A 24,410-nucleotide genomic window follows, 5' to 3' on the forward strand; every position below is an offset into this window, starting at 1 on the left:
GAGAAACTTAGCGGAGAGGAGAGGCCAGGGGCTGAACCCAACCGGGCGAGGTTTCAGGACTCAGTCATCGTCTCCTCCGTCCCGAGGCCGCCCTCCCAGCGGACCCGGGCAGCCGGCGGGGGAAGAAAGCGGTGCGTCCCGGGCACAGGGCACCGCGCGGCCCTCCCGGCGCCCCGGATGGAGCGTCTCGGGAGGGAAGGGAAGGGGGCGGGGGCGGGGGCGGGGGCGGGGGGCGGCGCCGAGGAGGGCTGGTACGTCTTTAAACAATCTCCAGCTTAGTCACAGCCCCTCGCTTGGGTGTGTCCTTCGTTCGCTCCCTCCCTCTTATGTCACTCTTTCAGCCTCGAATAAAAACTGCACCCAACTTCCGAGGCGCCCTCATTGCCCAGCCCGACCCCAGCCTCCGACAGGTTCGGGCCCCCTCCTCGCCCCGTCCCGCGGATCCCCGGCCCCGCCCAGCGCCCGGGACCCCCAGCTCCACTGGCTCGCCTTCGCCGTCGCTCCCACACCATGGACAAGTTTTGGTGGCGCGCAGCCTGGGGACTCTGCCTCGTGCCGCTGAGCCTGGCGCAGATCGGTGAGTGCCCGCCCGGCAGCGGGAGGAGTGGCAGGAGTGGCCGGGACTGACCCGGCGGCCGCGCAGGCCGAGCTGGCCCTGGGGACCGGAGTCAAGTGCGCGGCGAGCGGCTCGGATTTGGCGAAGGAGAGCGGGGCTAGGATTTGCGCTAAGCTGTTGGAGCGTTTGTTGGTGGGAAGCAGTTTTGTTGAAAGGAAAAGAGAAAAAGAGAAGCAAGTCTGCTGGGCAGGCTGCGGGCGCGCACTCTGGGCAGGTCCCTGGGGCCTGAGCACAAGGCGGAAAGTAACTGTCCTCTGGGTGCGCGCGGCCCCGTCTGGACTAACAGGCTCCGGTGCCCAAGGGCGCTGGACGCCCGGCCGGGCGGGGAGGGGCAGGAACAGGGCGGGGACCGTCAGCAAGGTGGCTGTAGAGCTGGGCGCAGTTGCATGTGTGAGAGCTGGTGGCAGGAAGCTTTCCAGAACGGAGTCCTGGCTTCCTGCGGTTCCAGCTCCAAAGCGCTTAGAGCTGGCTCCAGTCGCTGCCTGTCTTAGCGCCTGTGGGAACTTGGACCAGCTCCGTGGCGGGGTTCTGGGTCTCCACGAGGTGCCAGCCTGGGGCAGGCAGTGTGAGTAGCAAAGGCAGTGACTGAGCCAGCTGCTCGAACCCCGCAGCCTCCTGCTTCTGCCAGTCAGTCAGGGGAAGTCCAGGCGGCCATGTGGGTTGTAGTCCCTGCCTGGCTGCTCAGAGCAGGGAGGGGAGCCTGGGTGCCAGGGTCACACAGGGACCCTGGAACTGGGGCTGCCAATATGCCACCCAAACGGGGTCTGTGCCTCTGGGGGTCTGTGGGAGGAGCGGCCGAGTGTGAGGTGTTCGGCAAGGCTGAGCTCCCAGCTCCCTCTTCTTTGTCTATATGTGTTCAGATAATTACATGGCCGATTTGCTTATTGCTGGCAAAACTAATTTTTCTTTTAAGGAATGCCAGCTGGGTCGTTAACACAGTTCAGCCTGTGGTTAATTCTACTCAGCAAATATTTATTAAATCCGACTCTGGGGGTCCCAGGAAAGTAAAAGACAGTCCCACCTGGGTACTTTAGACTGAGGATAAGTGGGGATCTAGGATTCAGATTCCTGCAACAGAAAGAATAATAGTAACAGGAATAACTGCATCATCCACCATTTACCGCGCACCTTCTCTATGCCAGAAGCTGTGCTAAGTTCTTGACATGTGTCACCTCATTTTACCCTCACAATGGCCCAGTGAGAAGTGTCCTCTTAGTAGCCCTGTTCTACAGGAGGGAAGCAAACGGAGGCTCAGAGAGGTCAAGTGACTTGCCAGTGTTCACACAGCAGAAGCATTGGTGGGGGATGTGAACCCAGGCCCATTCGCCTGTGCTTAGTCAGAATATGTTCGACTGTGTATGGCCCGGACAAACTCAGGTGGGATTTTGGGGAAGGAGAGGTCGTAGTGAACCAGAGGCCTTAGGGGAGGCTTCCAAAGGCAGCTGGAACTCCAACCAGCCTTGGAAGGCAGAAATACTGGGGATGGGGGAGCAGAGAGAAAGCTGAGGGCAGGGAGAACACTGGCCTGGCCTTGGAGAAGAGGGCCCGGCAGCTTCCCTGTGGCCTCTAGGGAAGTTGTCTGTCTCTTAGCTTCTGGTGAAGTCCTCTGCTTTATTTCTGAGGATCCTGACTCCTGACCCCCTCCACCTGTCTCTCTGGTTCTTTTAAAGGGCCTCACCCCCCAAATGTTGGGCACTGTTTGACCCTTGCCGTCCTCCCAGAGACCAGCAGGCTCCCTCCTGTCCCAGGTTTCCAGGGTCCCTTTGGGCAGCATCATTTGGAGGAAGCACAAAAAAGTGCAGCAGCCGTAACTGCCTGGGCCCCAGCTTTCATGTGCTTGTAAGGCTGTTGGGACGGAACTGACGCTCGGAAAGAAGATATGAGTTAGCAGCGGGCTCGGCTGGGGCTGGGCAGCGGACGGGGGAGGAGCAGGAGGAGGCAGGGGGAAAGGCCCTGTGTTTGCCCCTTTGGTGGGGGGCCCTCTGGAAGACAATGCTGAAACCTTGAAAAAGGGCAAGGCTTTGGGGAAGAAAAAAGGGCCCAATCTTCATATCAGAAAGCAAAAAGTAGAGAAGTAGGCGAATGTAGTTAAGTAACATCAGACCCAGAAACCCTGAGTTGGAGGACATATGCCTTGAAACAGGTGTCATATACGGGAGCAGGAAAGTGGCCCTGTGTGGAAGACAGGTGGGATTATCCCTCCCTGCTCACGCCTCCTCCTCCTCTCTCGTGTGAGCAAGCGTTGTTGCTAGGGAATTGTGCCCCTGGCGTTGAGAAACAGGGATGCCTCTGAGAGCTCCGGGGCTTGGGGGTGGCGTGCGCCCTTCTGCCCTCACTGAGCATTAGAGACCTCTCTTGCTGGGAGTTAGAGCTTTGGCTGTGTTTTCCAAGCTGAAGAAGCAAGAAAGCAAAGCTCTGTCACCCTTGATGTTGGCATCAGTTAGTTCAGTTACCCCCCCAATGCGCATTGCATTCTGCTTCCTGCGAAGGCGCTGTGCCAAGTAGGTGTGTTTGAGTTTGGCAGAAAATTCCATTTTCTTCCAAGTTGCCCCCTGCAGGAGGGGATGCTGGGCAGCGTGAAATTCTTAGTTTATGACAGATCTTCTTCCATTCATTCAAGAAATATCTCTTGACTCATTGTCATAGACTCAGGATCATTCAGAAAAAAACCTTCTTTTTCCCAAGGAGGAAACAGAGCCTGAAAGATGGAGGAGCGACTCCCCCTCTGCCAGACTGAGTTCGGGGAGACGCTCTCCTCTGTAACAGACACTGGTGTCTGAAACACCCCCGTCATCAAGGACTGCCAGGAGCCCCACCTCTACCTCCAGGCAGTGGGCGGGAGGGTGTGGTCTACTGGTGTGACAATATTTGTTTCACTCCTTAAATACGATCTGAAACACCCATTACGATTTTGTATTTTACTCTACAATATACCCAGTTTGAGTTTAATCTAAGAATAATAATATATATTTCTCACCAGAAAGCAAACTTGCTGCTCCAGAGTCTCTGTACTGTCCTGGGGGTCCCAGGGCCTCATGGAGCATTGCTGGATCCCTCAGAGTTAGGAGCACCCCAGTTTTAAAAACCTGACCCTCTGCTACTGCATCATATTCTCCTGTGCAAAGCCCGGTCCCGGGACCCCAGGAAATACCATCTACTGAGCACTGACTCTGTGCTGGACATTCAGCCCCCCTGGCTGAATAGTACAGGTTCTCTTACATATAAGCCTTACAATAGCCCTCTACATGGTTAGCACTCTCTTAACTCCATTTTCTAGAGAAGGAAATTGAGGCTCAGGGAGATGGTACAACTTGTCCAAGGACACACAGCTAGTGCCTGGTGGAGTTGGGGGTCCTCCATGGTCCAACATCCCTCCATGTTGGACTCCAATGCCCGTGCTCCTTTGATGCATTACTTTGCCTCTGGAGGACTTTGGAAATTGTGTGTCATTCTCCCACCCTCCCTGTTCCTTGTGGCCAGCTAATGTGAAGCCTGGCATGTCTTCTTTCTCCCCCTGGCAGGCTGTGGACTCTTGGCTGCCCTTATCCGCTCTGCCCTGGCCTGTCTCTCCCCAGGCTTGGCCACAGCTATCAAGAGATGCCAACCCAGTTATTTGTTACTAAAATAAGTCAATTGCCTTATCAGGGTCCAGTTGCCCTTCTAGACATGCTCTCATTTGCAGGTTTGGAAAAAAGGGAGAGGCTTTTCCTCGTCTAAGAGACAAGTTAGGGCAATGCCCTCTGCCTGAAAATTAAGGAAGAGGCTTTGCCAGACTCATGCTGACCGTGCAAGCAATTTAAAGGCATTAACCAGAAATCCCGCTTGTTACATGCTCACAGGAAACCTTCAGCGTTTAGTGGGTTGGTTGTATGTGCCCCAGTGAGGGAAAGTCTTGAGGATCCTGGGCAGTGGACTGACACAGTTCTCTAGAAAAGGGAAGGATCTTGAACTGAAAACCAACGTGGAGCTCTAGGTGACATGTGGCCACCCAAACGAGGTGTCAGATCAGCCTGCAGAGTCAGATGGTTCCCGGCTGAGGTCCCCTGACAGAGCAGAGGTGGTGGGAGGTGAGCCGGGCCTCCCCAGCAGTCCATCCTGGCTGGGGCAGGGGCTGCAGCTCTGTTTCCTCGGCACCTCCATTTTGACTGACTCCACCCAGAGCCTGAAGGGGAAGTGGCTCTTGTGAAAGAATGAGCTGAAGCAGGAACAGATGCTACTAGACACAGGGTAGTTCTCAAAGGGGATCTTTCCTGCCTCAGAGAGAAATTCTGGGGTTTGCACAGCAAGAAGCTGATGACTCAATTTCCTTTGTGTCCTGCTTGAATGGGGAGCACACAAGTGTTCTTTAGAATTGCCAGAGTAGGCTAGTGTCTCGTAGCTGACATTTAAACACGATTTTTCACTCAGTAAGATGAAAGTTTTCTTCAAAAGTATACTTCTGCAAAGCTGGTCAGCAAGGTTTGGGGAGCCACCCCAATTTGCCAGAGTAAAGGAGGGGTGCTTTCTGCAAGTTTGTGGGTGTGGAATCTGACTTGGCGTGGATTAGTGAGTGTGGGTTCCAGATTTCCCACGAGGGTCAGGATTTCAAATAGGTAAATACTTCACCAATTGATGAATAGTGTATATTTTTTACTAAATGTTTATGTATTTTTCTACAAATAAATAAATGCATGGCTTCTTGTGATTAGAAGTCAAATACTTTGCAAGGCTTTCTACATAAATAAATTCACATCTTTACAACTCCTTAATCAGTCGAGTGTCACTAAATTGATGTTCGGTTCAGAAAATGTGTACCTTGGAGAGAAACATTTAATATTTGTCTGTTCTCCATTTCTTGGTCACCTCAGCTTGTGAAATTCCAGGAAAATCCACATATTCTGTTCTTGCTTCCTAGATGTGGACATACACACATTGTGTTCCTGTAAGTGTATATGCCTTTGAACACGTGTCTACACATAATGTGGTATTCCTGGCCAATCGTGGAGCACTTGTAAGGTGTCTTTTCTGGCTCCCACACTGTGTTGGGTACTACAGGGGAATCAAACATATAAGGTGTGGACCTTACACCCAAGAACCGTATGCTCCTACATGTGTAACACAATGCAACCGAGTGACACCTGGCCAGTCTAGACGGTAAGGCTAACAGCATTGCGGAGCTGAGGCACAAGTGGGGCTAGAGGAATCAATGAGAGAGAGGAGGTGGCCATGCAGGCCAGATAGGATGTGAACATCAAGAAGAGGGAATGAGAAAGGGACGTGTATGTTTCTGTTACCCTGCGTTGATTTACCCACTCTCAAATAAGTTAATTAACTAGACAGCATATTCAACAAACATTTATATGCTGCCTGCTCAGTGCACCAAGTAGTTAGGTCCTGGAAAGCTCATCGTCAGGACGCAGTCCTGGCCCCTGAGTAGCTCACTTTCAAGTGTAGAGTTTCCTGGATAAGGGCTGAATGAGCATCTCTGGCTTCCGCGTACTAGGTTCAGGTAGGACACCCCACTAGTTGTGACAACCAACAATGCCTCCAGACATTGTCAAAATGGGGGAGTTGCAGTCAGCCCCGTTGACAATCCCTGGTTTGAGAGGATGGTGGCCATCCAAGTAAGCTCGTCTCTGACAGTGTGATGTCTGGACCCCAGGGGCCCTCAGTTAACTAGCCTTCAAGCTGCACAGGAAAACCCTGCAGGGAGGCCTCGTTATCTCTTGGGTGCTCTCAAGGGGTGCTAATGACTTTCACACTTCTCAAACGGGGAAATCCCAAACCCGACATATCTTTTCTTATCTGTCTTCTGCATCGCTGTGGGAGTCCCCTGACATCAGGGATTGTATCACGTTCATTTTTGTGGTCCCAGAGCCCAGCCCTGGCCCACAGTTGTTACCAGTAACTGTGGAACTGGAATGAATGTCTACAATATAGAGATACTTATGTACATCTCTTGGAAGCATGCTGGACAGGGTACCTAAGACGCACGAACATTTATTCGTATATGGTAACAGGTGGGGATGGCTGTCTTGCTCAGGGTGGGGCCAAGGAGGGCACTCGGCTGGCCAGCTGCCCGCTGCAGGGCTCGTGTTTGGTCTGCCCAAACTAGGAGATCACCCAGTCTGTTTGTGGCTTTGTGGCCACTTGCTGTGGCGGGGGATGTGTGTCTAAGTTCTGGGTCCTAGATTCTTGGGCTGAGAAGGAAGTGGGAGCCAGGCAGGATGATGACACCAACTCCCAAATTTAAGCCTCAAAATAAAACAGTCCCCAGCAGTGGCCCACTTGGAGGGCTGGTTATTTTGGAGATGCTGATCTGAGGTTAGACTCCTTGCGTGAGAGGCCCACGCCCTTCGAAGCCCTCATGCCTGCTTTTGGAAGGTGGTGGTCACTGGGAGAGAAGCAGAAAAACACTTCACAGAAGCTTCTTGCCTCCTCTGTGGGCCTCCTGCAGCTACCAAAGGGGCAAGTCTCCAGGGAAGCGTGACGTCTAATGGGGAGCCACACTGGAATAGCAAAGCATGCCTCCTCTCCCAGAGCTTGCCAAGACTGAAGCTGCCCACAACAGCGGCGGGTCCTGCCTACCCCTCGGTCATCTGCCCAGAGAGACTCAGAGACAGGGAGTCAAGCACAGAATGAGGGGAATGGGTGTCTTGGGGGAATAGAGCCTCATGAAGCCAGATCTCCCCAAGTTTGGGCTGCACTGGCTGCCTGGGTGTGTCCTCCTGAGGCAAATGTCCCTTCTCGGCACAAGTGTGGGCAGACAGGTTCCGGGTGGGTGGGGAGGGCCTGAGTCACCAAGGAGGTGATTTGCAAAACCCAGGCCCCAAAAATGTTCCTCGAGTCTTCAGCTTTTGAGAGTAAAGGTTAATTGCAAAATTCCAGTGGGAGAGAGATTATTCACAGAGACCGGTAGTTTGGAGCGTTTGCTGTGGTGCCGTTGCAAGTCCCCATTGGCGGTGCCTGAGAGCCCGTCTTTCTTCCCCACGAACTTTCTTGAGACGCAGAGCTCTTGTACCTTGTGCACTTGCTTCTTTGCGGCTGGTCGTAAGTTTCTGAGATACCATCACAACTATTAGTAATAATAACAAACGCTTGTAGAGTCCTGGCCATGCGCCAGCACCATTCTAGCTGTTTCTTGTGTGTCTACTAACTTGTTTAATCCATGTACCAACGTTCTGAAGGGGTGCTGACCTTATCCCTCTTTTACTTAGGAGAAAATTGAGGCATAGAGAACTTAAGTAACTTCCCTGAGGCCACAGAGCTGAGAAATGATGGAGCTGGATTCAAACCCAGGTGTTCTGGCTACTGGGTTCATGCCCTTGGCCGCTACCCGAATGATGGTACCTGCCAGTACTCTGGTTGTTTTTATAAATGTCATTTGAGAATCAGGTATACGTAGGCTCACGACATCCACAGAGGTGGCTTTGCTCTCCCCTGTTACACACAATGTCAGAGGAGGGGGCTAGAATTGCAAAAATGAAAGAGAAAGAAGCTATAATGGAAATTTCTTCCCATTCATGGTCTGAGTGGCCCGTTCGTTCCAATCCCTGGATAGAAGTTCTGTTCTCTTCTAGGTGATGGGAAGTTGAGGAGGGGGTAGGATCGAAAGGGCTGGTGAATGGAGTCGTTTGGTCGTTATCTCTTCATTACCTGTCACCTGGATGAAAGGTAAAGTGTGCTAATGGGTATTTTGGTATTTCTCCATCATCTAGGACTTTGGCTCATGATTGGACAAAGCTGGGAAAGGAGCCAATCAAATAGCAGTAAAAGGTTTGCCCTCTGCTTAAGGGTCTTTGGTGCCACAGCCTTCTCTCTACCAGCCGGAATGGATGAGGGAGGGAGGGGGCTGTCAGGATCAGGCGACACTTGCCCACGGCACCTGGACCTGAGCAAAAGCTCGGAACGTCCTGCAGCCCTTCTTCCTGATTCTGGCCCACCCAGAGGGCTGGATTCTGTCTGACCACTGCATGGGGAGGCAGGCAGCGTTTCCTCTGGGTGCCCCTGCTGAGAAACAAGCCACCCAGGAAGGGAAGAGGCAGGGCCCCCTGGGGACGCTTGACTCAGTCTGCAGAAAAGGACCCAGGCTCTTGCCCCGGGGACAGCGGCTCATCACGGAATCCCCGTGTTTCCATCTCAGTGCATCTCTTTGCACTTGAGCAGGTCTGCAGGGTCTTCTAGAAGAAGCCTCACGCCAGTCATGGGTCCAGGCAGCATGTTTTTTTCACTTCCTCCCTCAAAAAGAACCCACCAAGATATTGGAGAGATGACGGGCAAGGCATTTTCACAAATGTTCACTGTTAGGCAAATTGAGATGCCGGCGAGAAACTAACGATTCCACATAATGAGTATTTGATCTCTTGCCTTTGGCCTAGAAACCTGTTTCTGCCAAGGCCCCTGGCCCTAGTCTTCAGACACTTCAGAAGTATTAAATGAGTAGCTACCATATGCCAGTCACAAATTTTGCCGTGGCTGAGTGTGTCCAGTCTGAGAAGCAGAGTTCCCAGAACTGAGCGTCATCTTACAGCCTGCAGGAGCCCAGCTGATGTCATCGACTCAGCCCTGCAGCCCTGCAGCTCAAGTGGGTTGCAGGACCACGCTTCCCTGCAAGGGGAGGGCAGAGGTTCAGGTGCCCCCAGGAGTACTGGTCACATAGATGCAGACCAGCGTTCGGAGAAGGTAGTGATGCCGCTCTAGAAAACTCCTGCCCAGAGGTCTGTCTTTGCAGTGGCTCCTCTGCGGTGGGACTTGTCTTCCCAATGTCGGCCTTAGAGGTCGGGTCCATCCCTCTAGACTTCCCTGAGTGGCTTTTACTTTCCCCTATTGTTTACTAGTCATTTCTCTCTAATAGAGCATAAAAACCCCACAGGATATCTCCATCTAAGAAAAAGTTCAAAGGATGCCTCAGAGCTGTGTCACAGCCATCTGTTCTCTGTCACCGGTGAGCATGTCAGCTCCTTAGGGAAAACTGCATGCTTTACGTATGTTTTGTGTCCCCATAGCTCCCAGCCATGAGCACAATTCCCCAGTTATAGAAGGTGCTCAGTGGATATTTGATGACTGACTGAATGAGTGAAATTTCTAGCTTTGGCTAGCCAAGCCATCCTTATCATTTACCTTTGGTGATTTTTATGGGTTCTGGTTAATTCTTTTTCATCTCTTTTTTTTTCTGGGATATAAAAACCTTTTTATTTGTGTTTTTTCTAGTGTCTCTTGTCATGATCCTCAAACCTTGAAATTGCTTTTCTTTGCACTCTCTCCAATTTGAGTGTATCTTTCTTGAGGTTTGCCCTGTCACACAAGACAGGGGAAGCTTAGAGCTCATTAGGTTTTGTCCACTAGAGTAGGGGTCTTGCTTTCCTATAGGTCTGTCTGATCTATGACCCAGCAGTTACTTTCGAATCTAGCGTCTTGTGTAAAGAACCCTAAGCCTCAAAGCCATGTTCTCAGTGCTACTCAGAGAAAAGATGTTGGCTTTTCAGTCACCATGTTAAAAGCAAAAGAAGGAGTAGTTATTTCTTTCAATGGTTTAAAAACCTTCTATCCCAAAGACCACCTCTGCCAAACCAGATGTGTAGTGTGGTGTAATGAGAATGAGGAGGTTTGGCTTTGAGGAGAGCTGTGTGGGAGCAACGCTGGGCACCAAGGCAGACCTCAGGTCCATTCCCCTCTCTGCCACTTAAGAGCAGTGTGAGCTTGGCAGTTGCACACGTGAAGCATCTGGAATGATGTTTAGCACATGGCGTCTAGAGCTAAGTGTCTGGCATGAGGAAGGTGCGTCAGGAGCAGAAAGAGCTAGAAATGACTATTGTATTTTAGTCCCCCTCCATTGCTGATGTGCCATGTGATACTGAGGAAACCACTTCACTCCTGCTTTCCCCCACGTGTAAAATGAGACAGGTGGATTCTAGTTGATCTGTAAAGTCCCTTCTGGGTCATGTTCTAAAAATCCACCACTCTGTGGGCCCACGAAAATCTAAAGTCTCATACAGCTTAATGGAAAGAATAACGCAACCATAATGCAGTGACCAAAAAACCAGTGAAGCCTTGGTTTGGATTAAATGTCAGAAGAGAATTATTCATCCATGCCAGAAATAAGCACATGGACCCAGTTATACTCTAAACTCTGATGGGCAAGAACGACTCCTTGGGACAAGGAACTTTGCTTAGAGGACTCTCCTGAGTCCTCTCCACCACTCAGGGGTGGGCAGACGAGGAAGCTCAGGCCAGATAAGTTAACGTCTTTCAGTCACACAGATAAAACTACAGAAATCCGGTCCTGGGATTACCTGCAGGATCTGAATGCAATACCCTTTATTTTAAACTATACTTTAAAAAAATATATAGCTTCCAGTGGCCAGAAAAGCCAACCCCTGAAGAAAAGAAAAGATTGTGTCCTTTGCTCTCAAAACTTGATGAGCACCATGGCTTTTGCAGCTTCCCTCAAGGGATCTCTGCAACATGTTGGTGAACCAGGATATTCAGCCAAAGCAGTGCTTAGAGGATGAGCTCTAGTATCCTATGAAAAATAACTAGGGTGGCCTTGGGAATCTGAAAAAAAGCAACACAAAACAAACAAACAAATAGATGATAGATAGATGGATATAGATAGATAGGTAGATAGATAGACAGACAGATAGACACAGAAAGCAAGGCACTGAGCAAGGCAGGCTTTGAGATGGTGAGTTGCTGCTTCTACTGAGAGCGTTCCAGACTCCTACTAAGAGTTTTTTTTGTTTTCATGAAATTGGAGAAGCTCTTGCTCAAAAAAAAAAAAAAAAAAAAGACGGAAGTCATAAAGATTGCATTGCTTTGGAGTTTGCCAAAGTGGGTCACAGACTAAACCCCTGTTGGGGTCCTGCCCTTCCATCAGCCACCAAAAGTCCTTACTCAGATCACAGGCCATCCTGGGCGTGCCCATTTCATATCCGCCTGCAATCTACTGACCAGAAGTTGAAATAAAATACCAGATGGGTTCAGTTCTCATGTCGTATGCAATGCTCTCAATTATTGCTGGATACGGTTCAGTCATCTGTTATTTCCAGCCAGTCTCATAGACAGCATTCTGGGAGAAGTGAGAACCCACATGTAGCCAGCAGAGGTTTAGCATTTCTCCCTCTTAGTCACAGGATGACTGTGGGCAAGATCCTCCCCTTATTGGTTGCCTCTGTTTCCCCAGTTGTAAAATACTGATACACTCACCAATTCAATTCATTAAAAAGTATTGTGTGGGGCCCGGGCAGTGGCATCGTGCTTAAGTTCTTGCCCTCCAGTTCCGCGGCCCGGGGTTCACCAGTTGGGATCCTGGGCGCAGAGCTATGCACTGCTTATCAAGCCATACTGTGACAGGCATCCTACATGTAAAATAGAGGAGGATGGGCACAGATGTTAGCTCATGGCCAGTCTTCCTCAGCAAAGAGAGGAGGATTGGCAGCGGATGTTAGCTCAGGGCTAATCTTCCTCAAACAAACAAACAAATGCAAAAACCAAAAAAAGCATTGTGTAATTAGCACTGTGGAAAGAAGTGAGGGAAGTAGAAGATGTTGTTTTGTCCTCAGACAGCTTACGGTTGGGTGGAGGAGAAGATGAACAGGTGGAAGAAATATACAAGATTTCACATCAACAAGCATAGAAAGATCAGGAAGAGCAGACATCTCTGAGTGGCAATAGAATGGGGCGGCTTCACGGAAGGAGTGGAATTTGAGGATGAGTTGAGTATGGAAAAGAAAATGGACAGAGAGAGGAGAGGAGAGGAGAGAGCAACCCAGGGGAGCGTAAAGCAAGAGCTGAAAGTCTAGTGGAAGAAATTAGTATGGTTGGGGTCAGGAGAGGGCTCAGCCAGCCTGAATAAGAGTCCATGTTGACACACAGTGAGGGATGAGGTGGGACAGATTGCAGGCGATCAAGTAACCGTGGCACCATCTACAAGATCCAAATCCTCTGCCCCAGAGACTCAGAAGTTCTCACGACCCCTTCTTCAGACAGTACTACACAGAGTTCAGAAGCAGGCCAGCTCCGATATCGGCTGAGACAGAACTTTGGTAACTATGCCTGAGTTGGAGAGTGGCAATTTAAGAGAATCCCAAAGAAACCCTACAGCAGCAACAGCAAACAGATTTCAGCTCACGTGCCACTTCCCTTTGATTACTAGAGGCTGCCTGGAGGGCTGGAAGCCAAACCTTGGCTCAGCCACAGAAAGTGCCGTGATCCATCAGCGATGTCTGCCATGGGCACAATATGAAGGATTTGACCCCCGCATGTCACATGCTTATCACCACAGTAGAGCAGCAGGCTTTTCTAGTTTACGTTTGTGTTAGTTGTAACTCTGGAAGTGGGGCCACTCGAATCTAGTCAGCTAGCCCTAAGGTAGACTCCACCTGCTTGCAGAACACGATAAACAGTCTCTTACCCAGAGGAGTGTAGTCGCATGAGGCTTCTCTTACAATTCATCCCCACTCTGTTTTCCTATCACCCCAAGTTAAGTTAGATGCTGGGAGCCAGGAATCTCCTCTGTTTGAACAAGGGCCAGGCCTCCTGGCAAAAGGTCCCTTCTCCGCATCAGCTTCTCCATCTGCAAACTAAGAAGACAAAATGGTGCAGTGATAGCGGGACTAACTAGCTAATGTGAGGCAAGCCTTTGAAGATGAAAGGGTTGTGTGTGCACGTTAATTACAACTTCTATCAGCCCTGGAGCCTCCGCATTCTCAGCTGCCTCCCAAATGCAAACACTAGCAGCATTCCACAGACCAGCCCCCTGGGTCCTCTTGTTGCATCCAAGTCAAGAAGGCTGGATTCTGAACTCGGCTGGCCAGCCAACTCTGGGTTACTCAGGTTTCCCATTACTCATTCCCAAGGGCAAAAGCAAGCTCACTGCACTACCTGGGCAGGTAAGATAAGAGAGAACCTAGGTATAAACAAAAGGCTCCGTCAAGAGTCTACTAGAAATAGCTCCTGGGTGAGATTAGGACACTCTGCTCTAATTCCCACCCTGTCAAAGCCTAATTGTGTGACCTTGGACTACTGGGCTTTGTCTGTCTAATGCTTCGGTACACTATGTGAGCCACCTGGGAGTAATAGTCCCTCTGTCTCCCAGAGACCTCTCCACCTTTGCCTGCTGGTGTGAAAGTGTTTTGTGCAGGTGGGCAGAAGCCCGTGATGTAGGCCTACAAGATCCTATTATTACCAAGGTGATTTCACCTCTATCTCTGTCTCCTGTTGCTGGTTGACCCCAATCATTGAAACTGTATTCTTCGGCACTCTCACCCATCTCCTCAAGGCTGCATCCCATCCGGGACAGTGCCTATCTGGGACCTGATAGGTGCCCAGGCGTCTTGGTTGTGCTGTTTCCTGAGGCTGCAGCTGCAGTTAGGGTGGCAGGGGACTGGGGTGCCCTGCCAAGTTGAGTTGCAATGCCTTTGCTGGGATAACTCAATGAAAGTGCCGGAGGCATGGGTAGGAGAATTTTCAGATGCTTTGCTAGAGCTTAGAAGGTACAGGCTGAGCGGGGGCCCTTACAGCACAACCAAAGCATGGATTCAAAGAGGGAGAAGAGGAGAAAGAGAGAAAGGACCCTAGGTGAGAAGTTATCAGGGACTGGTAACAAAAAGCCAAAGGTGATGGCATGTCAGAATTGTAAAGGGTGCTAGAAATTGCGTAGCCCACTTGTTTTATTGGACAGACAAGGGAAGGACGTTTCAAAGACTGCAAGTGACTTGCCCAAGGCTGCAACTAGTTCAAGTCAAAAGCCTGGTCATCGGACTGTCAGTCCAGCACTCTTTCCATTTTACCTTTGAGATGATAGAAGAAAGGACCCTGGACAAGAGGACACTGGGCCAACCAGGGCAAGGAGACTTGAGTGACAAAAAGAGGAAGATTAAAGGGTACTGTTTTTTGTGGCACAATGGGAAATAGCATAGGTGTTTACACTCCACTGGAGCCTACATTGTGCCTGGATCTGGCTTCCTTTGCAGGATCTCGTATGTGCATATTTGGTGCTCATCTTGATCTTTCTTGACTTAATGAACATTTGGAAACCAGGGGGCCCAGCACAACCTGGCATGGCTTTTGCCCAGCCTCTCTGAACAATTCTGTGAGTTGAGCCAATAATCAGTGGTTTTCAAATGATTCATTTGTTTACTCAACACATGTTTACTGAATACCAGTATATGCCCAGTGCTCTGCCTGGCACTGGGGACACAATTTTAAACAAGAAAAGCACATTTTCTGCTTTCATGGAACTTTTAGTCTATCTGGGAAGACAGACAGTAAACAACTAATTATCCCCTTATTTAATTACACTGTGGTAAGTGCTCTGAAGGCCAAGCACAGGGTATTTGAGCTCCTAAGACAGGGAGTCCTCATCTGATCTAGAGCACCAGGGAAGCCTCTCAAGACCCGTAGATGAAAAGCAACAAATATGTTTGCAGGATCCCCATAGCTCCTCAGAGACACTACTTATTGGACTTCTAAACCCCTCCGGTTGGAAGTTTCTCGGTCTTGTTTTGAGCACTTTGCTAGCTAGAGCTTGGGCCCAGGGTTTGCTGAGTGTGTGTGCATAGTGGGTGGTTTGCAGGATGACTTCCAGTGGTCATGGAGGTACATCTCCCGAGTCCAGGCAGGAGAAGCAGGCAAGAACCCTGGGATAAGCATGTCCAACCATTTGGCCCAAAGGACCTCACTCCTTTATTTCCTTTGTTGCTGGTAATTTCTTGGAGATGGTCAGAGTGAACTCTATCAGGAGAGTGAGACAGATGTGGTGAGAAAACATCACTTAAGATGCTTTCAAATGAAAGCACAGGTCATAATAAAAGTGTGCTTCAACTGGTAGTATAGGCACCAGCTAATCCAAAACAGTCAGCTGTTACAACAAAAGTTGTTAACTTGTAAATGAAAACAGATTCAAAGTTATCCCTCAGTGCTGATGATAAGATCCTACTCGGCTGTACTTTCTTGGGTAGGAGAGTTAGGAATGGAATTATAGCTGTCATGCTTGAACATAAACTACAACCCATCTATGCCTCAAACTGTCATGTGTCACCTGTGTAATTATCTGTCTTGTGTTTCTTGGTATACCCATATCAGTGCATGCTGGCTGAATATCTCTGTGTGCACAGAGCAATCAACCCTCACAAAATGTTATCTCCCACAAGAAGTATGGAGATGGGACCATTCCAGGAGCTCAATGACATTATCAAGGGCCCAGGTTTCTTCCAACTTTCCACTCTGCCACTCACAGTGTCTTCCTACATGGTTCCAATCTGACTCTAGGCCTCCTGTGAAAAAAAAATCAATATCCAGAACAGAAGAAAGAATCCTTATTCATAAACATCTTTTCTAAAAAATGGAGGAACAGCTTTTCCAGAAGTCCTTAATTGACTTTCCTTTACTTCTCATTGGAAGAATGGGGTCACATTCCATGGAATGCCCCCACTGAACCAGTCATTGGCAAGGAGAACTCTGACCATGGTGCTCGACTTAAACCAGTCATGATCCACCCACTGGGGCTGGGAATTGAGGTCTTACTTTTCTTGAAGCATAAGTTTTGGATTTTGAACAAAATCAAGGTTCAATTAGAAGAAGTTTGTTCCATTGGTACTAATGTCTGTTACAATGAGTAAGGTGCCAAAAGGTGTCCACCCACCTGGTAGATTTGTGGTTTGAGACTCTATTTAGGCTAAAGAAAAAAAGCAAAGCTAAGTTCTTGCATTCCTAAGCCACACCCTCAACCTTTTCCTGAGAAGACACACCTTATGGATAGAGTTCACATGGGGGACACACTAGTTTGAGGCTTAGGTGATCTGTGGCTTATACTCAATCATAATTGTAATTTTATCCTTTTCTCTCCCCAACTAAGCGTATCAGAGAATAACCTTAAATTTGTTATAATTTTCAAGAAATAGTCGATCTTTTGCACACTGGAGTACTTCATTACTAGAAACTCATTACTTGCAACCCATCTCAGCACTGCCAAGAGCTGCACGATGCGTGAGGACCACTACTCTGTAGTGATCCATTTAAAAAGAATTATGACCTTGGACGAGCATCTCTTCCTGTAAATTACGAGATGATGACCCCCAAGGGAGATAGCTGGCTTCTGTTTTCTATAACTGCACTTCTAGAGTGTTTTAATATGTGCTTAATGTTTTAATGAGAAGTGTCTCAGCTCCATTATCTAACCCAGACCTCCCATTAAGGTCGTAGTTAGCATTGTTATTCTCTGTATAGGAGAGAAGTTTAATGACTTTCCCAAGGTCGTATAGTTAACGAGTACAGATTCAGGATTTGAGGCCTGGTTTTCCACTCTCAGAGCTGATGTCCGTGTCACCATACTATGTTGGCTCCCAATGGACCTGATTTACTTTCAAGGAGTCTGGAATTGACTATTGAACTTTATATTAACAATTACTCTTTCATAAGCAGGAAAACTCCTTCCTAATAGTTTCTTTGAGTTCAAAGCTCAAGGGTCCAACATCTTAACATTTTAGTAAGACCGAAAATGAACAGGAAGGTTTTCTGGGCCAGTGCCCTGCCTCCACGCAATTTAACTCATGAACCTAACACCATGGGGGACAAACTTGAGGATTTCTTTTTTATTTGTTTTCCATTCCTTTTGTGACCTAAATATCATTAAAGGATTTATAATGACTGCACCCAGGGAAGAGAAGCCCAAAGGATGTTTAAAGTGCATTTCAAAGATGTGATTGTTTCTTACATAGGAAGGGGGCCAGTTCTTTTCGGTATCTGATGATGAAAGAGCCAGAGGAAATGGATTCTGTTAAACCAAAATGATTTATGGTTTATTCTGAGGGTGAGTTTCCTGACCATGAGTCTTGCTGAGCATTAGATTGGCCTGCTACCTCCCAATCCATCCCGAGTTCTCAGCTGAAATGGCGTGGCCTCAGGAAGGCTTCCCTTGGGAATAGCAAAGACCTTGGAGAGGAAAGCTTCCCTTTAGAGTAAGTGCTCAGCATCTCATATATCTGTTACATTTATCATGCTATGTTGTTGACTCGTTGAATGTCTGTCTTCTCCCTTGCGCCATAACCTCCATTGGACAGTGACCTTGCCTGCCTTGTTCAGTGGCCTGGTCCCCGTGCCTAGCAGTGTGCCCAGCACATGAGAGCACTGAATGACACCTTGTTGAATGAATGAAGCTTGGATTGGGATTCTCTTTTCTGAAGGCCTGTATCCGTTTCAATGTTGGGATGGTTTGGTGGAATTGTGGCTTACCATGGTGGGTTCAGGCTGTGAGTTCCAAATTCAAGTTTTAAAAAAAACTTTACCTGTCTATCTATCTATCTATCTATCTATCTATCTATCTATCGATCAATCTATCATCTGTCTATCTTGGAATTTGGAATTGGAATAAGACACAAATGCGGGGCCGGCTCCATGGCCGAGTGGTCAAGTTCGCGCGCTCCACTGCTGCGGCCCAGGGTTCGGATCCTGGGTGCGGACATGGCACCACTCATCTGGCCACGTTGAGGCGGCGTCCCACATCCCACAACTAGAAGGACGTGCAACTAAGATATACAACTGTGTACAGGGGGGGTTTGGGGAGATAAAGCAGAAAAAAAAAAAAAAGATTGGCAACAGTTGTTAGCCCAGGTGCCAATCTTTGAAAAAAAAAAAGAGAGAGACAAGTGCTTAAAAAGCAAAAGAGGGTCAGCAAGCAGGCCACACCTTCTCTCATCCTCTCCTTCCTCTTTAGGGCTGGGTACCACCCCGATTCCCACTCCCCTTCCTTGACTGGCATCATCTAAGAAACAATCTCTTCCGTGGTTTCCTGCAAGGGCACCAAAGAGAAGCTGAATATGTGCGATGTCTGAGCACTCAGGCTGGATGCGAAAGATAAGGGGGAAACATTTCTGTTTCAGGATGGGAAAGGTGGGGCAAGCTTTGGGGAAGTGAGCCTTGGATAGTCTAGATGCTTCTTGCTCGGGCAGAGGGAGGGGCTCCCTGGGGCTTCCTTTTGGGACGTGTGTGGGGCAGCTTTCTCTTTTTGCAAACAAGCATCATCAGATAATCTCCAGGCTTCCTTAAGGACTGTTTCTCAGGATATCGGAAAAGTGCCCTACTATCTGTTCGAGCTTCCTATTGTTTATGTTGTTTGGAAGACTAAAGTCAACAGTCACTTGTGTATTCTGCATTGTTTGCATTGTTAAAAACTTGGGAAAGCTCATTTGATTTCTTCTCTAAATGAGCTTCCTAGACCCGCTGGACACTTTCACAAACAGAACTCACTTCCAATAGGCCAGGTGGGAAGAGTGTCTCTCAAGGCCAGGTTTCCTGTCTCCTTCTAAGGGCTAGATTTGAGAATGTTGACTCAAGCCCATGTAGTGCAGCCTCCGGCCAAGCGTGGGCAGTTGGAGACGCACAAGGCGGTCTGAGTATGGTGTCCGGGCACTCAGAAAGCAGCGTGGGTCCTGGAGTTAGACCTGGCTTTGAGCCCTGCCACGCATCAATTATGTGACCCGAAGCAATTTGCTTAACATCTCTGAACCTGAATTTTCTCATCTTTAAAATAGAGTAATAACGCCTACCTGTAGGGTTGCATAAGGACTTGTGTGATCATGTGCATGAAGCCCTTGACAGAATGACTGGCGTGGAGTAAGCATTCATTAGGTATCAATTGTGATCACTGTTGTTATTAACTCTGGGACCTCTCCCCCTACATTCAGCCCTAACTTTGTTCCCGCTGCACTTGAGAAATGTTTCCAGCTGCCTCTGGAAGATTTTCATTCCCTTTCTGGGCAAAACATTAGCCACTGAAATTCCCCTGAAGGTGGTTAGCAGGGCACGCCGGAGTGTTGACACTCACGTGTGCTTACTGGAACAACTCTTGCTGAGCAGATAAAGCAGCATGGGATGTTCCTGGAACCCCGGCTTCTGCAGTAACTGGTGAAGGCAGATGGGGAGACGCACCCCAGGTCCTGTCTTTACTTGCACATGACAGTCAATCTCTCAGGCCGCTTGTCTCAGCAGGATCAGTCTCTTCCTGCCTTCCGTCCTGGCAGTTGGTGGTGGGGCAGGAGGGGGAGGTGGTATTTTCCTGCCTCTCACTAGCACAGTGCTGTTCCCTGGCCTCAGAGCAGAGAGGGCCCTGAGGGGCAGTTTAATGCATAGCTTCCTTCTCACTCTGGAAATTTTGGAGTTTCCCAGAGCCCGCTTCCTGCACAGAAGCCCTAGGTTGGAATTTCCTGGTTGTGGATGGGGGACCAGCCTCTGAGCGCATCAAGTGCCCACCCGTCCATCCCTGGGGTGTTGAATGCTCTCATCTCCAAAGATACCTTTAATTGCCTTTCACTGCTTAGTTCAGCTCTCCTATAAAGAAAGGAAGATCTGCCCACTCCCAGCCACACCTCAGAAGTGAGTAAGGCTCTTGCACCTTGTTTGCATTTGTGTCAGGTTCTCATTGTGCTTTTAATTTCATGAGAGTGGCTGCGGACTGTTGTTTGGGCTGAAAAAGAAATTATCAAAGCACAAATAATTTTTCAGGGTGTAAATACATCATAAATAAGAACCCAGGGGTCCCCTTGGTATCGGGGAGGGCTGTGGCCGGGTTTTATTTTCCTGTGGGAGGAGAAAGATTGACATTTGCTAAACACCTGTTATAATCCACCCTCAATGCGGGTGCTTTTTGTGTATTTATTATCAAACTCCCATAAACTTCTCTTTGAGGTGCTCAGCAAATATCCACTGAACAAACGAATGACTGAACTTCATCAGAGCCATTTTACAGGCTGAGAAACTGAGGCCCGTAAAGATGAAGTAACTTGCCTGAGTTGGCTCAGCTCTCAAGTGGTGGAGCTGGAATTCAGTCCAGAGTTTTCCTCTTCCTTTTAACGTTACACCACGAGTTCCCGTTCCACTTTATGTAGTTAATCCTGCTCTTCCACCCCCAGAACCTGGGGCCTTGAAAATTCAAGGCATCTCCTCTTCCTCAGAATCTGGATTTTTCTGCCTCCTTGAAAATTAAGTGCCTTGAAACAATTTAGAACTAGTGGGAGTTATCTTCAGGCAAGGAGGTGCTGGGAACTTGCCTCTCCCGCTTTCGCCGGGGCGGTGGGACCTCCAAGACCACCAAAGGTCAGGGAGTCAGTTGCAGGTGGGCGTCTGGATTCCCAGCTGTGCAGGTGGGGGCTGCTTCGCAGGGCCTCACTAGAGGATTGTCTCACCACTGAAGAATGGATTGAATTGGCCCACGATGCCGAAATTCACTGCAGGGAGGGCAGGGGCTGTTTATAGTAATTTTGGAGGAGTCGCTAAGGAAATCAGCAATTCTGCCATATTTCTCTTAATTGAAACGATTCTTTCCCTCCAGCTTCCGTGGGCAGGTTCTAGTCTCTGCGTCTGGCAGGCGTTTATGTGGTGCGATCTGAGAGCAGGATGCTGGGAACACTCTCTTGCTTTGTCTGTTGCTTCTTTTCCCTGGCCAGTCCACCCTGCTTGCCACCACTGCCTTGATTCCAGTGGGAAACGCCACAACCCTGCAGGCAAGGAGCCACTTGGGTTCCTGGAGTGTTTAGAGAGCAACTTACAAAGAAACATAGCCCTCTCCTTCTAGAAGCAGAAGCCTGGGTAGGCTGGGGAACTAGAGATCATCAAACCCAAGTTCTCCCTGGTCCGATCAAGAAACTGGAGGCTTCTCCAAGTACTGCCAACTTATCAGTGAGAAGTCTGGCACTAGACCCCAGGTCACTGGACTTGGCCTAGTGCTTTTCTCACTAAACCAAAGAAACATCTGTTGGGCACCATCCTATATATCAGACCCCAAGGATATAAAGATGACTAAGGCATGGTCCCAGTGGAACCCACTTTGATTATATGGGTTAGTATCACTTGAGGCAGCTTCTTCCTAGAATGATGTATTATAGATAATCTATTTGTCTATCTGTCTGTCCATCCATCCATCCATCCATCCGTCCATCCATCCGTCTATTTAGAGAGAACACTATTATGTTTCTGATAATTAGGCTCCTGGCTCCTAACTGGAGGTCTTGAGTGGTTGTTGCCAACGATGCAGTGAGTGGCTCACCAGCTAATCAAGATTTAAGTCAGAGTAAGAGGCACTTTATGTTTAAGCTGCCGTCACTACACTTTAATCTTTGAGATGATTGGCTAATATGGATCAAGTACCAGCCACTTCGCTGAGCGTCAGGTACTTTGCTGAGTGTCCCAGGCGCATTTCCTCACTGACTCCTGAAGTGCACCCTGTGAGGAAGGCATTACCTTCACTTACTAACGAAGAAACCGAGGCTGAAAGGTTAAGAAAATGTTGGCATGCCGAGCATCCCACCAGGGCGCAAGCTGGGACTTGGACCCCAGTCCCTCTGATATGAAAGGCTGTCAGCGCAGCCACCACGCCAATCTTACAATACTTGGGGGCGGGGCGGGGGGGGCGTAAATCGCTCCAGTCACCTGTTACCGATAACCATAAAATAAGGGATGCTGAGGATGAGGGTTGCCAGGAGACTCTTAGGAGCCTCCAGAGGGCCTGTGAGCGGACACAGCACACTGCCCTCTGATGGGCTGCTCTGTTATTGTTTGATTTACCTTCTTGAAGTTCAGGCCAAGACCCAGAAGGGGCAGACGCACCCCGAGTCCACCAACTGTACCCACCTTATGACCTAAATGGAAACTCTTCTCCCGGAAATCACGTCATTCAGATGCCATAGGCTCTGCTTTCCAAGTCTGTCTTCTTACCCTACTAAGTCCAGATTCTAGAGACATCTCCTTATGTACCCTAGAAGGCAAAGATGAGTTCCAAACCTGACTTAATCTGCGTGTATGTATATGTGTGTGGGGAGGGTGTGTGGCCGAGGTGGAGGCGGATTATTTTCTTTTGCTAGGTATCTGGTCTCAGCAAAATCCCCATAATAAATAAGTAAAATATGCCCATAAGTTCATGGAAGAGCGAGCATCAGACCACACAGACTGCCTGACAAGGCACCCCCCTGCCTTTCTCTATTGTAGCATCCTCTTATTTTCTGTGTATACTGTCGCTACCTGAAATTGCCTTATTTATCTGGTGGTCATTTACCTGTACACTGTCTGTCTCCCCACACCAGAACATAAGCTCTTTGAGGGCAGGACGTTGTATGTCTCCCCAGCACCCAGCATCATATCTGGCACCTTACATCTGTATCTTCTAGAAGGTGCTTTAAATTGATGCCTTGTGCCATGCCCTAAGGGGACTAAAGGCAATTTTGGAGGCACAGATTTCACAGGAAGAGGCGCAGCTATCTTCACGCTGATGTTTCTAGAGCACCGTGGAACGTCCGTGGTGGAAGGATCTCAGGCCTTCACCGGGTGTGGTCTCTTGCCATGTTTGATGCCGTTTATTTGAAGGCAAATCAAGACCTTATTTTCTTTGACAACTCCTCAGAAGGGTCATTTGTAACTTCCTCCATTTTTAACCTCCTGGATCTTTGCATGGCCATGTCACTTAAAAACAGGAAGTTATGTTTGGCCCTCTCCAGATGAATATGAAATGGTAAAGGTTTTGGTCCAAACCCTGTGGATTGAGTCGGATTTAAAAGCTTGTCAGAAATGAGTTCTCTGGAGCCTGGCATTTTAGACCGGCGTCTGTCGTTACGGATGAGATTTCAGAGCATGAGAGCTCGGCAAGAAGTGTGACTTACAAGGTATAGCTCACAGGGCAATTGGAACCATACTGATCCTGGAAATCTTTTGGCTCACATTTTTCTAAATTTCCCCACAATCCAGGCTCTCCCTCTGTAGGGCTTCTGCTTCGAAACATTTGTTTTGCTCTTAAAAGCATCTGAAGAATGAGTAGTGATAGAGTTGTTGAACTGGGAAGGAAACCCAGCCTCTCTCACACACACACACACACACGCACACCACTCTTCGCTCCAGCGCCTGATGGACAGAGGGAGAGAGAATGCTGAGTTATTAAAATGTGATCCGAGGATTTTTGAGCCCTTCGAATTTGGAATCAGTGGAAATCTAGAATTCTCCTTAGTCACTTGCGATACTTGTTTTTGCACATAAATACGTTTGCAGCTGCATCACTTCGCTGCTGATGTCGCTGACGAGGACAGCGGTAACCTCGGGGCGTGATTCTGGTTCTGTCTCAGTCCACCTGTAGATCACAATTGGTTGTATGTGCATTGTCAGCACAGGGCTCCTGGCAACCAAGTACCAGGGCTTATGAAGGACTTTCTTTTCTTATAAACTGCAGCAAACTCGTGGCTATTTCTAGAAGAATTTGCATGCTCACTCACCTGCATTCAGATGAGATGTTTTGAATGATGGAGATAGAGGCCGCTGGGGACTCTAAGGCACCTGGGGCCCATCCGAGTGTGACTGGCATTGTCCTTTCTCTGAATTGAAGTGGTGCTATGGGGAAAAGAGGCTAAAAACCATCAGTCTAAGGGCTGTCTGAACCAGATACTGTCTATCATGGGAAGAGCAGGTGTTTGTCATGGAAAGAGAAGCGGAAGTGACCTGTCCACCATCCCGGCGAGACAGATATGCACTCCATTCCTCAAGCTTTCCCTCTGACTGTGGTCCTGGGACGGTCAGCCTTGTCTAGGGCACAGGCCTCTTCAGTCCCAGTGCAGGCCTGTTTTTCTGTGACATTTTCCCCATCTCATTTGGTCTGTTAGTTCCCCCCGTAGAAGACAGAGGGGGAACCAGCTCCTCTCCACCAGCCTGTCTGCATGGCGCAGGCAAATATGAACCCAGAGCTGCTCAAACTCTCTGGCGGGAGGTGGTGCCCTGCAGCCCGCCTGGAAGCTGCTGGAGCGAAGCAGTGAGTGAGGCATTCGCATGTGCTGACTAAGAGAAG

The 24,410-nt window shown here is 48.9% G+C and overlaps 1 protein-coding gene across 8 annotated transcripts in view; it reads left to right on the forward strand.

The window, feature by feature from the left end:
* The first annotated feature begins 221 nt into the window (after positions 1 to 221).
* The window catches only part of CD44 (CD44 molecule (IN blood group)), an 87,104-nt gene continuing 62,915 nt past the window's right edge, over positions 222 to 24,410 (forward strand). For 7 of the 8 annotated variants that reach the window (XM_014851040.3, XM_070487517.1, XM_070487516.1 and 4 more), the window contains exon 1: positions 290 to 577. In XM_014851040.3, coding sequence (XP_014706526.1) covers positions 511 to 577 — 67 coding nt within the window. In that variant the 5' untranslated portion in view covers positions 290 to 510. Of the gene's footprint in view, positions 578 to 24,410 lie in introns of all 8 variants that reach the window. The other variant, XM_014851051.3, reaches the window with a different exon arrangement.

This window comes from Equus asinus, chromosome 17 (genome assembly GCF_041296235.1).
Source record: "Equus asinus isolate D_3611 breed Donkey chromosome 17, EquAss-T2T_v2, whole genome shotgun sequence".
Lineage (NCBI taxonomy): Eukaryota > Metazoa > Chordata > Mammalia > Perissodactyla > Equidae > Equus > Equus asinus.